Below are 14,330 nucleotides of genomic sequence, written 5' to 3' on the forward strand. Positions count from 1 at the left end.
GCTATGTATTGTTAAAGATAAGCACTTTAATATTGAACATTGAACAGTGCAACATGAACTTCGAAAAAAATAAATGAAAAAATAGCGAAATGGAAAAAACTTCAATGTGAAAATCTGTCATTATTCCCTTAACTTGATGAAAACACCATTAAGTTGTAATTTATGGTCTTTCTCACTTAATGCTCAGACTAAACAAATGAAATGCAATACAACTTTATATCTAAACCTCTACTGTGAGAGAAATGTGATCCGCCGTAAACAGTGCATTTTATTTTGAAAATCAACCCGGTGTTTTATTTTGTATACTACTTTCTGTCCTGCACGATCCGCTCTGCTCCGTGCGGAATTGATGTGTCGTGCTCAATTGATGCGCCGTGCTCCGACGTCCGGCAAAAACAGAAGCTGACACATTGAATAATAGAATAATACAGCGTTTTTCTGAAATATTACCCATATTAGATGCTGAATAAGTGGACGGCGACTAGACCATAACTCACAGATTCAAGTTGCTCCTTTGTCACATCTCCTCAGGCCACAATTGTCTCTCTCTCTCTCTCTCTCTCTCTCTCTCTCTCTCTCTCTCTCTCTCTCTCTCTCTCTCTCTCTCTGGCGCAGGCTCTAACAACCCGGTATTACAAGGAAACGTGGAGTTTTTGTACCGCTGTTTTGTTTTTTTTTTGTTTTTACATCCCTAACAGGAATTTATGAATGGTGTTTAAAGAAAAAAAAATAAAATAAAAAATAAAAAACACACACAGGCAGAAGGCACTTTTTAAAACGAGGCAAAAAAAGGGAAGGGGCTCAAGCACCCATAGGGCCCTGTGTGCACGTGCCAGGTGCCTGGTATGTTAACGTAACATATTATGGTAAGAGTCATTCAAATAACTACAACATATAGAACATGCTATACATTTACCAAACAATCCGTCATTCCTAATTGCTAAATCCGATGAAATCTTATACGTCTCTTACGTGAATGAGCTAAAAAATATTATTTGATGTTTTACGGTAACGTGTTAATAATTTCACACATAAGTCGCTCCTGAGTATAAGTCGCACCCCCGGCCGAACTTTGAAATAAACTGCGACTTATGGTGCGAAAAATACGGTACATACAAAACAAAAAATCTGCAACATGTAAAAGCCGCGGTGTTGTGAAGAACAATGGTATTTTTTCCTGCACGTCATTTTGTTATTATTTTACAAACCCAAATACAGTTGTAGACAAGCTTCAACAAAGTGTATATACTTTATACAAAAATAATATTCTTTACATATTACCCCAAGTTTTTTCTTCTCAAATTCGATGGCTTTCTGGATTTCATCAAGTACAGTTGCACTACTCTAAGCCTCTTCATTCTTTAAACATTCTAAATCATTTAACTGAGGCCAAAGCAACGCTTTCCAAACTGTTGCAAACTCCAATCGATGCAAAGAGTGCCAACAGGCTTTTTGGCGCATGGCTGCCGGCCCGAGACCAAATAAAAGATGAAATTGTTCTCTCTCTCTTTAACAGAGGAAGACAGTAGATTTACCAGAAGTAGTCATATCAGGTGTGCAGAAAATATAAAGTGTGTGAACGAATGGATGAAGTGTAAACATGAGAAACACAGAAGAAAAAATGATGACAATAGAAAAAACAACAACTGCAACTCTGTTATAACTAGGTATGGACCGGTTAAAGCAGGCCTGGGCGATTATTTTGACTCAGGGGGCCACATTTAAAGAAAAAAATGTGTCTGGGGGCCGGTATATCTATTTTTAGGGACACTAATACAAAACTTTACAATAATGTCTGATTGAATGCTAAAAACGTTATGACGGACCACCTTAAAAAACGTAATGGAATTTAAATTTTTTCTACGAATGATAAAACACTGAATATTGACTAAATATGAATGTCACACCCCCTTTCGATCAACATATTATACAATCAAGTGAAACGCAACAAAAATGCAACAAACTGAAATATGAACACGAAGGGTACACAATAAAGCCACCGACAATCTGATATATCACTAAGCTTTAAAACTTTGTTGTGAAAAGCTCCTTCCGCGTCTGTAGAAATGCTTCCCGCCCACACTGCTTGGTGCCTCATCTGAGCTGCTGTGATGTAGATGACCATAGTAACTAATTAGATTACCATGGCAACTAATTACACTATCATAGTAACTGGTATATCATCCATAAGCGCAGATTCCAACCATTGAAATACTTTGTGTAGTTCAAGACTTACGGTCATTTGAAAACATCACTGCACATCATAATGGCTGCTACGGTTTCTATCTTAAAGAACTAAAAATAATATTTTGTAATGTGCGGCGGGCCAGATTGAAAAGCTTAAGGGCCCGCATGTGGCCCCCGGGCCATAATTTGCCCAGGTCTGAGTTAAAGGTATACCATTATATTAAAAGTGTACAATTGTTTGTCTACATTAAAAACACTTCCTTGTGGTCTACATAGAATGTAATGATCGTTCTTTTTGTCAAAATTTGGCATCGATTTTGTTGTACAGACCACATCCAAGCAACTTTCTGACTGCCTCTTCAGAATGCGCTATTTTGTGGGTGCTCTTATTCACTTCCCGAAGCTGAAATACCGTGATATTAGGCCTGGGCAATATGGTCCAAAAAAAAATATCTTGGATTATTTCACAACAAATTATATTCAAGATTTTTTTCTTACTTTTTTAAGAAAACAAATGAATTCAAATGAGATAAATTTTGCTTTTATTCGAAACAAAAACTGGTGGTTTGAAATGGCAATGCAAAGACTGTAATTTAAATGAAAAAAACTAAACTACAAAAACAATTAAAAAAAATAGGAATACTAAAAAACATATATTCTTTAATAAAGTGTATAAATAATAAAAGTATTTGTTTTTTTCATGCCACGGTGCAAGTGTTTTCTTTTCATGTTTGTAGTTTGCAGCATTTATGCTAGTCTTTTGTTTTTTCATAGCCAAGTGTTTGTACCTCCTTGTGAGCGTCCTTTGTTTGCCTTTTTGTAGTTTGTTTGTTTATTAATAAATTAAACATGTACCTTAATTCACGCCTGGTTCGTTCTAAATTCCCTCTGCTTCGAAGAAACAACCCAAATCCAAGTCCGACAATATTGATGTTAAAGATTTCTTTTTTTGTGAAGAAATGTTTAGAATTAAGTTCATGAATCCAGCTGGATCTCTATTACAATCCCCAAAGAGGGCACTTTAAGTTGATGATTACTTCTAAGTGTAGAAATCGTTATTTATAATTGAATCACTTGTTTATTTCTCAACAAATTTTTAGTTATTTGTTTTTATATCTTTTTTTGCAAATAGTTCAAGAAAGACCACTACAAATGAGCAATATTTTGCAATAAATAAAAAAGATCAATTAATTTAAGCTATTTTAGCCAATTCTGTGATGCTTTCGCTTAAATGTTGATCAATGTGCATTATTCTAAACCATGCATGCAAAAAAAAACACACTCCAACATTTGAACGGATAAAGTTCAAACAAGGGCTGGGTGATATATCGAATATACTTGATACATTGTGGGTTTGTCTCTGTGCGATATAGAAAATGATTATTTCGTGAGTATTCGAGTATACGTTCTCACGCAGTTGCTTTTAGCTGCGGGCAAGTACACTACAAGGCTTTTCTCACTCTTTCTTGTCTCTTTTTCTCACAGAGAGATAAAATAAACGCACCTTCTTACATACGTCACATACTGTCGCGCATGCAACGTCATACGTCATCGCCGAACAGAGAGGTAGCAGCTTACCCAGCTTGCGTAAATTGTTATAAATCCGTTCAAAGAAGACAGCCCGGCATTTTCTTTAACTTGGACCTTTGGCCATTCTAAGCCAGTAATATCTAAACATTATCTCATCCTCTAAGAAGCCTCTGTTTTACTAATGTTTTCCAATTTTGTAAAAATGGGTAGAACAAATATTATATTTCAACATTTCTGTCAACAAAGATTTGTGTCAGGCTGCGACACAGTCATTTTGATAGTAGGCTAACATAGCTAATATAGACACTTACTCCTGTGTTGCCTTCAATATAACACTGAAACACAGCTTTTCAATTTTTGCGGCAAGAGACAGATTTTTTTTTTTTTTGTATTTTTGGTCCAATATGGCTCTTTCAACATTTTGGGTTGCCGACCCCTGGCCTAGGCCTTTGTGATGATGTGAAACTGTGATATTTTTGCCTGAGGTTATCGTACTATCAGAATCTCCTACCTGCCTGTGCCACAGACAAAAAAAAAAAAAAAAGAGAAATAAACACATTCATCACTCAATACATCACTTGCAATGTCAAACTACGCTGTAATACAACAGGTGAGCTACGACAAGTAAGTAATAACTCCCCCGGTTTTCTACAGCCTTCGGCATACATAAAATATATTAATGCACCTGCATACCAAGGAAGGTTGTGATGTTTGGATTTATTGTGCCATCGTTCTTTCTCTTTTGATTAAAACGTCCCCATCTCACTGTGATTTATATGTGCGATTGGCGAGGAAGTGCGGCCGGAGAGGGACAGCAGGAGGGAAGAATGACATCATCATGCTTTTAGCTACAGGACGGCATCTACTACGTGCGTCTGAGTGGGGTTTGGAGGGGTTAGAGAACTACTTTAGTGGGATTGTGTTGAAGCGACAATTAGGAAAATGATGATTCTGAATTGCATTTAGGGAAAAGAAAAGTGCACAGATATTGTCATAGTTGCAGGAAAACAAGCAGTAATGATGATGATGGTAATTATAGTGAAAAGCAAAGGGATTGAAACTCAGGGTCACTTGCTTTAGGTTTGACTGAAAACTAGGGATGTGCCCATTGATCGGCCTTTGATCAATATCAGCTGATTTTCATTAAAAAAAAGCATCGCCGTTGCCGTTTAATGCCGATCAAAAACGTAGATTCCCTCTAGCTGACAAGTCATTTTAGTCCCATGGCTGATAAGCAGCCAGCAGCTAATTTTGTGTCTCCATACGCAGTGTGGAGCAACTCCCCTAAGCTAATAATAATAATAATAACCTCAATTATGGCAAATTAACTGCATTTCTTAGTACCTTAAGTATCAGTAACAAGTAGCATTATCACTGTAGGACAAGTCTAAGTATGTTACACACTGAGAGCAAGCCAGGAGCAGGAATGTTATTAAGCACCAAATAAATAATTGATGAGTAAAGTTAAAGAAGTGTAGATGGAACCACGTTACAGTAGAAAGTAAAAAGATATTGATGGGGAATTATTAGAGATGTCCGATAATGGCTTTTTTGCCGATATCCCGATATTGTCCAACTCTTAATTACCTATTCCGATATATGCATTCGTGGAATTAACACATTGTTATGTCTAATTTTGTTGTGATGCTCAGCTGGATGCATTAAACAATGTAACAAGGTTTTCCAAAATAAATCAACTCAAGTTATGGAAAAAAAAAATGCAAACATGGCACGGCCATATTTATTATTGAAGTCACAAAGTGCATTATTTTTTAACATGCCTTAAAACAGCAGCTTGGAATTTGGGACATGCTCTCCCTGAGAGAGCTTGAGGAGGTTGGGGTGGGCGGGGTTTGCGGGGTGGTGTACATTGCAGCATCCCGGAAGAGTTAGTGCTGCGAGGGGTTCTGGGTGTTTGTTCTGTTGTGTTTATGTTGTGTTACGGTGCGGATGTTCTCCCGAAATGTGTTTGTCATTCTTGTTTGGTGTGGGTTAACAGTGTGGCACATATGTGGAACAGTTTTAAAGTTGTTTATACAGCCACCCTCAGTGTGACCTGTATTGCTGTTGACCAAGTATGCCTTGCATTCACTTGTGTGTGTGTGAAAATTCCGTAGATATTATATGATTGGGGCATGTCTTTAATATTGTTGTCTGGGTGGAAATCAGAAAAAATTCGGGAGAATGATTGCCCCGGGAGATTTTCGGAGGGGCACTGAAATTCGGGAGTCTCCCGGGAAAATCGGGAGGGTTAGCAAGTATGACTGGGGGACGTAACTGCTCTGTACTTCTCCCTACGTCCGTGTATCACTCTGTGCAGCGGCGTTTTAAAAAGTCATTCATTTTACTTTTTGAAACAGATAGCGATAATTTCCGGTATTACATTTTAAAGCAATAATCGGCCAATAATATCGGACATCTCTCAAAATTATCAAGTAGATTATTAAGAGTCTAGAGAGAGGATAATATAACAATATCTGTTGGTTTGTCAGGATTGTTGGGAGGAAGGCAGATCGATACACAAATACCGAAAGTAGTATCAGTACATGATTGATAAGTAATAGAAGTGATCAATATTTTTTTTTTCTCCTCAAAATCCTTTTTTGTTGTTTTTGGTAATGTTTACAAACTCCGGGAATTTGAGGGCAAAACAGTTTTATAATAGTTTTCATATTACACCGACAGAAAAGCTGACCAGGTGTTTACGGTTTGTGCTTTGGCGCCATCTTCTGGACAAGTTTGCCCACTGCAGGTGCTGCAAGTTGAAAATGAAGTCAAAGTATATCCAATTTTGTCTACTATTTGTCTATAGCGTTTCTGCGCAAAATTATTCATATTTCATCACTCCGAGCAACGTGTGTAAGTTTTACAATATAACTAAACCAAATTATACCTAATAAACCGTCCTGTGTGATGTCTGTAGGACTGTTTTCATGCATAATTGTACTTGATATCAAGATGTAATCAAGCTTGCATTGTTAACATTAGCGAATATGCTAACACAAGTGTCTGTGTTAGTATTATTAACTTACAATGGCATTCTTTTTATATTGTTCCAGTTTCGGACTTTTACTAAAACGTCACTGCGGAGTTATTGAGTCTGTTTAGCTGATTGGAAAGCTAGCCTGCGCAGCTAGCGGGTCCATGACGATGACTTCTGTTTTGTTTGATCAGCCATTTTACTGCCGTGCTCCCGGTGTCATTTGGAAAAAGTCAAGGTGTGTAAATAAACACTTACAAAAATGTTTATATCCACAGCTTATAGTACAATGCAGCTAATATATGTAAACATATTTTTTACTTCTAAAATTTGGTGGGTGCAGCTTAAATACTGGTGCCCTCTTTAGTCTGAAAAATAGTTGTTGATTTTGTTTAGTTATTGTGAACCATTGACTCTGTTTTGCTCAAACATTTGTATGTAATAAAAGAGAATAAGGAACAAGTTAATATTTTGTGGCGGTATAGTTCGGTTGGTAGAGTGGCCGTGCCAGCAACTTGAGGGTTGCAGGTTCGATTCCCGCATCCGCCATCCTAGTCACTGCCGTTGTGTCCTTGGGCAAGACACTTTACCCACCTGCTCCAAGTGCCACCTGGTTTAAATGTAACTTAGATATTGGGTTTCACTATGTAAAGCGCTTTGAGTCACTAGAGAAAAGTGCTATATAAATATAATTCACTTCACTTCACTTTGTGTTGATATTGTTAAACTGTCAATAACTATCACTATAATTAAATTGACACATTTACAGTTAATATAAGTGTGTTGGTATCGCCTGATCTCACTCATGGATGATCTGGATCAGAATTGGCAGCATAAAACTGTCATCGAAACATTCTCACAGAAAATGTGTTTTACTCTCAGAAAAGGCACAAAAAGCACACAAGAAAAGCATCTGCTTGTCACCTGCCTGTGTGCATTTTTGGATGCTTTTTCCCCAGCTGAGCTTTAGCGCTGACTGCAGAATCATGTGACCAAACACTCCAAGCCTCCTCGCAATCAAAGCAAGACAGCTCGGTTGCAACATGACAACAATCAAGGCCTGCTCACGCAGCTTGTCCTCAGGAGAATTTAGCAGGATGTACTAAAAGTAGTGCACTGGGTTACTTGGAGGGAACAGAACATTGCTGTTTGTACTGAAAAAAGTATGAAATGTGACAAACCTTCAGATTTACTCGAAATTATTAAGAAATATGGCAGAATAAACATATTTTAGGAAATTTGTGTTTGAAAACACAAAAGTTGCCGGAAAATGTCTTGTGTTAATATATTTGAATGATTGATAAATTGGAGTAATCTACAAGCTTTCTCAGATATAAGAATATATGTAGAATATATTCATATTATTTATATATGATATATTCTTTATATAATATATGATATAAATTATATTATTTATTATTATTATTGTCTATTGTGAGCGAACTGTGGTGCTGAATTTCCCCTAGGGATCAATAATGTCAAAGTTTGTTGTTGACGAACCCCAAGATGCAGAGATGGAGGCAGGCATGGAGTGAGAAAACATGGTTTTAATATAAAAAAACTACAACAAAACCAAACAAAGGGTTCAAACCAAAAGCCCGCACGTGGGCGGATAACAAACAAAAGGCCTAGCGTGGAAGCTAACAGGTATCTAGCAGGAAACAGAAAAAACTGGAAACAGCTAATGGCTAACAAGAAAACCCGAAACCAAAAAGCTAGGAGAAAAAAAACTACAAATAGCTAACAGGAACACCTTACCGATACGACGACAAGGACAAATAGTAGCATGACAGGTAGTAGCTGCAATGATAACATCGACATGTGGCATGACAATACAAGAGCGACAAGAAGTGACATCGACAAGACAATAATCCTGCAGTGACTGGATGGGAAGACAGGTCTAAATAGGAGCGGGCTGATTGACCCCAGGTGTGGCCAGGAGCCAATCAGCCGCAGCTGAGGGGGAACACAGCACTCAGGGAGAAAGACAGGAAACCAACAAAATAAGAGCGCTGACAGGAAACACTACACACACAGAGGAAACAAAGACAAATGCAGAGGAAAAAACTAAAACACAAACAAACTGTCAGGGGAAAGCCTGACAAATAAAGTACTTTCTATTCTATTCTATTCTATTCTATTCTAAACATGGTGAAAAACATAATGAAGGGAGTACCAAATTTTCCGGACTAAATTTAAAAACAAAGGTTGTAACATATTATAGCCACACCAGACTATAGGCCGCAGATACAGTATATATGTTAAGAATCAAAGTTATTTAAAAACAAATATTTTTAAATGTTTATTTACATACCGTAATTGCATCCAAACGGTGCCTGTAACACGGCAGTGAAACGGCTGATCAAACAAAACAGAAGTCATCGTCACTGACCCACTAGCTGCGGAAGCCACAAATAGATTTGGCACTATGTTTTTGCTATCGCTCATGAACACAACATAATGCACCTGGTCTGCCAGAGAATTGGTATGAGGGACCACTGAGGTTGCCCACTTAATGACTTTGGGCACCTCACGACTCAATTACGATCACAGATCAGGAGCTACGATTCGGTTATAAACTGCTTACGTTTATTTTATATAAAAAATGTCGGGATGATATAGCCTCTGTTTTTTCCTGACCTAATGTGTATGTATGTGTATATATATATATATATATATATATATGTATATATATATATACATAAACAAACATACACGTTAGGTCAGGAAAAAACCAAGGCTATATCATCCCTACATTTTTTTATATAAAATTAGACAAACCTGCGAAATAGGCTTCTCTAATTTTATATAAAATTCAATTAAAAAAAATGTATATACAATTACAAAAAAACTGCGAAACATGCGAAAAACCTGCGAAACCCACACCTGCAAAACTTGCTTGAAGGGATGAAATAGCCTCTGTGTTTTTTCCTGACCTAACGTATATTCTGCTCTACCCCGGTATTGAGCACTGTATAACGGACAAACCACGGAAACCTTGACTATATATACATTATATATATGACCTAAAAATCTTATTTTTAAACATCAGTGGCTTAACAAATCTGCATACATTTTTCCCAACACCCAAAATGATAGCCATCCCTACTCGCAAATTAAATCACAAATTGCTCTTCTCAACGTACACTGGGTGACGCAGTGGGCCCCTTCTCCATCTAAAAACGCAGAAACCCATCCCTGGACGGCTTAAAGGGGAACATTAGCACAATTTCAGAAGGGTTAAAACCAATAAAAATCAGTTACCAGTGGCTTATTTTATTTTTTGAATTTTTTTGCAAAATTTTACCCGTCCCGGAATATCCCTCAAAAAAGCTTTAAAGTGCTTGATTTTCGCAATTTGCTTAAGCCACTGTCCATTTCCACATAGCGATTCTAATACAAACAATGGCGAATAGCACAGCAAAATATAGCGACATTAGCTCGGATTCAGACTCGGATTTCAGCGGCTTAAGCGAGTCAACAGATTCCCTATGTATTGAAACAGATGGTTGGAGTATGGAGGCAGATAGCGAAAACGAAATTGAAGAAAAAACTGAAGCTATTGAGTGAATAGCTATTGAGGCTAATCGATGCACATTCTACGTAAATCAACTTGAATCCGTCCCTGATCGTGTTGTTACACCCTCCGACAACACACCGACGAGGCATGATGTCTCCAAGGTATCGGAAAACAGTCAAAAAAAATAAAAAATAACAGAGCTGATTTGACTTGATGCGTCTGATGTGTACGGAAAAATGGCGTTCTGTACCAATGTGACGTCACGTTCTGACGTCGTCGCTCAGAGAGGCATAAACGGAAAGGCGTTTAATTCGCCAAAATTCACCTATTTAGAGTTCGGAAATCGGTTAAAAAAATATATGGTCTTTTTTCTGCAACATCAAGGTACATATTGACACGTACATAGGTCTGGTGATAATGTTCCCCTTTAAGAATGAGGAGGAATCGGTCGATCAATAATCTCCTAATTGTAAAAACAAAAACAGGCTAAACTTCGCCAAAACAACATCTGCAAACTCAACTGTCCTCTCGGCATGCAGCCATCCTCCTCTCCTCGCACCACCACACGGCCATGACTCAGTGTGTCACATTCATGGCCTCACAGACAGTAGGGAATCACAGAATGTTTACGCTACACAGACCTGCCAGGTCGCGAAAGCAATTACAGGTGGCTCCCTCATGTGACGAAGTTTGTTTCGCATTCCATGTACAAACCCCGTTTCCATATAAGTTGGGAAATTGTGTTGGATGTAAATATAAAAGGAATACAATGATTTGCAAATCCTTTTCAACCCATATTCAGTTGACTATGCTACAAAGACAACATATTTGATGTCAAAACTGATAAACTTTTTTTTTTTGCAAATAATCATTAACTTTAGAATTTGATGCCAGCAACACGTGACAAAGAAGTTGGGAAAGGTGGCAATAAATACTGATAAAGTTGAGGAATGCTCATCAAACACCTATTTGGAACATCCCACAGGTGTGCAGGCTAATTGGGAACATGTGGGTGCCATGATTGGGTATAAAAGCAGCTTCCATGAAATGCTAAGTAATTCACAAACAAGGATGGGGCGAGGGTTACCAATTTGTAAGCAAATTGTCGAAAAGTTTTAGAACAACATTTCTCAACGACCCATTGCAAGGAATTTAGGGATTTTACCATCTACGGTCAGTAAAATTATCAAAAGGTTCAGAGAATCTGGAGAAATCACTGCACGTAAGCGATGATATTACGGACCTTTGATCCCTCAGGCGGTACTGCATCAAAAACCGATATCTGTGTGAAGGATATCACCACATGATCACTTCAGAAAACCACTGTCAGTAACTACAGTTGGTCGCTACATCTGTAAATGCAAGTTAAAACTCTACAATGCAAAGCGAAAGCCATTTATCAACAAAACAGAGGAACGCCGCTGGCTTCACTGGGGCCGACCTCATCTAAGATGGACTGATGCAAAGTGGAAAAGTGTTCTGTGGTCTGACGAGTCCACATTTCAATTTATATTTGGAAATTGTGGATGTGGTGTCCTCTGGAACAGAGAGGAAAATAATTTTCCGGATTGTTATCGACGCAAAGTTCAAAAGCCAGCATCTGTGATGGTATGGGGGTGTATTAGTGCCCAGGGCATGGGTAACTTACACATCTGTGAAGGCACCATTAATGCTGAATGGTCCATACAGGTTTTGGAGCAACATATGTTTTAATCCAAGCAACGTTATCCTGGACGTCCCTGCTTATTTCAGCAAAACAATGCCAAGCCCCATCTTACAACAGCGTGGCTTCATAGTAAAAGTGTGCGGGTACTTTCCTGGCCCGCCTGCAGTCCAGACCTGCCTCCCATCGAAAATGTGTGGCGCATTATGAAGCGTAAAATACGACAAGACTGTTGAACAACTTAAGCTGTACATCAAGCAAGAATGATAAAGAATTCCACTTTCAAAGCTTCAATAATTAGTTTCCTCAGTTCCCAAACGTTTATTGAGTGTTGTTAAAAGAAAAGGTGATGTAACACAGTGGTGAACATGCCCTTTCCCAACTACTTTGGCACGTGTTGCAGCCATGAAATTCTAAGTTAATTATTATTTGCAAAAAAAAAAAAAGTTTATGAGTTCGAACATCAAATAGCTTGTCTTTGTAGTAAATTCAATTGAATATGGGTTGAAAAGGATTTACACATCATTGCATTGCATTCCGTTTATATTTACATCCAACACAATTTTCCAACTCATATGGAAACGGGGTTTGTAGTTTTTTATCTCACTTTTTGCAAATGTGTCATTGCCAATCACGAAATCATTAGACTCAAACCTTCATCGTTCATCAAGTGCCATTGGAACGGCTAAGGAGTTCTCGGTACTCACATAAGGCCTGGGAGCCAGTGAGCAGCAGCGACAGCAGCAGAGTTGTAACAGGCAGCAGGATTGGCAAGGACAGACGAGTGACACTCCCCGTGGCCATCTTTGTTCCGGTGGGAGCGGGTTTGGGGGCGTGGGGTACAGGGAAGGAAGGGGTGGGTCTTATCTTCCACCTGGCTGGAGCGCCGAGGCACCAACTGCGCCGGGATGATAGAGTTCTGCAGGCAGGATGGTTTAGCACTCTGGAGGAAGAAACACAGAAAGAGACATTATAACTCATCCTTTGTCTTGGTCAATTTAAAAAAATAAAAAAAAATAGCCTTGTCGAAAGATAGTAGTGCCTAGCAGAAATTATTTGACCTTTGACTTCAACTACCTTGGGCGTTTTCTTTTTATTTTGTAAGTTATTTCATTAACTAAAGAGCGACTGCGCCCTTCTCTTTCTCTATTCTAATTTAATGATCCTGCTGTTTGCTACTTTGTAATTAAAAGAGGAAGCCCAGACCTAATCTCTTTGTTTTACTCAAATCCCATTAATCCTCAAGGAACATTATTTATCTTACGGAAGTGTGCGGCGGCGTGCAGAGCAACCACTGTGTGATTATAGCATCCTCTTCAATTAAAAAGGTGTGAATAATGACAGAAATAAAGAGTGGTGGGAGATTGCGGGGTCTAAATTTAGTGAATGTCACTGGTATTCATTTCCGAAATTGTATAAACATGTAAGGGTCTTTTTCCAGTTGTAAGAACAATAGAATAATGGCTCTGACATTCATTGGTGGTAAACAGCATGAGACTCACTGTTTAATCAAACATGATTTACTGTAGCTAACCGAGAGATCAAAGGCATACATACAAACGGTATGTCGACACTAAAATGGGCAGCAGGTTGCATCAGCTCTGTTCTATTTAATGTCTTTTATGTCCTTTAATGTTTCTCTCTTGTTTTCATATGTTTTTGTTTTTTTTCTTCAAGGACTTTTTGAACCTGAACTGCGACCACATGGTTTTGATGTGGGCCTGAAAGAGTGGCAGCAGATCACAGTCGTTCCTGAAATTTTACAATTGAGCTACCGTATGTCAAACGATTTCCCTTGCTGACCAATAAAGTTTGTCTCAGTCTAATTACATCTTCTAGTAAAGTGCACAACCCGCTGACCGCAATATGGATGCTGTTGATTCAGTTTCAGTCAGTTGGTCCGAAGGACAACAACAAGACATCATCCATGGGAGGTTCCACGCAGACCTCCTCTATGGCCTTTAGAGTTCAGAGAGATCTTGGCATTCCTTGCTTATAAATTGATTCTTACTGTAGAGTTTTGATATGGATGCAATTGACACATTTGAAGCGTAACTGTACACTTTGTCTTCAAATGACCACGTTAAACTAACCTATCTGGAAAAAAAAAATGAAATAAGAGTAGACACCAGCTATCAATATCTTATAAACCAAATAAAAACCGTACACAGTTTTAGGATAGGATAGACTTTTATACATCACACAATATGAAAATTGGGTCGTTGCAGTGCAGGTTTTTTTGCATACAGTAAAAGACAAAGCGTACTGAAGAACTAAAAATAGTAATAAATACTACATTGCTCACTATTATGTATAGCTACTAGTGTTGTCCCGATACCAATATTTTGGTACTGGTAACGGTACCTAAATGATTCCGATTATTTTCCGTACTTTGACATTTTTCTAAATAAAGGGGACCACAAAAAATGGCTTTATGTTAACAAAAAAAA

General features: G+C 38.1%; 1 protein-coding gene across 9 annotated transcripts in view; it reads right to left on the reverse strand.

Moving 5' to 3' along the window:
* Nucleotides 1–14,330, reverse strand: part of ptprsa (protein tyrosine phosphatase receptor type Sa) — a 701,781-nt gene that overhangs the window by 358,850 nt on the left and 328,601 nt on the right. For all 9 annotated transcript variants that reach the window (XM_061883335.1, XM_061883337.1, XM_061883336.1 and 6 more), the window contains one exon: nt 12,588–12,823. In XM_061883335.1, the coding sequence (XP_061739319.1) occupies nt 12,588–12,684 (97 nt within the window). In that variant the 5' untranslated portion in view covers nt 12,685–12,823. The remainder of the gene's footprint in view (nt 1–12,587; nt 12,824–14,330) is intronic.

This window comes from Nerophis ophidion, linkage group LG22 (assembly GCF_033978795.1).
Source record: "Nerophis ophidion isolate RoL-2023_Sa linkage group LG22, RoL_Noph_v1.0, whole genome shotgun sequence".
NCBI lineage: Eukaryota > Metazoa > Chordata > Actinopteri > Syngnathiformes > Syngnathidae > Nerophis > Nerophis ophidion.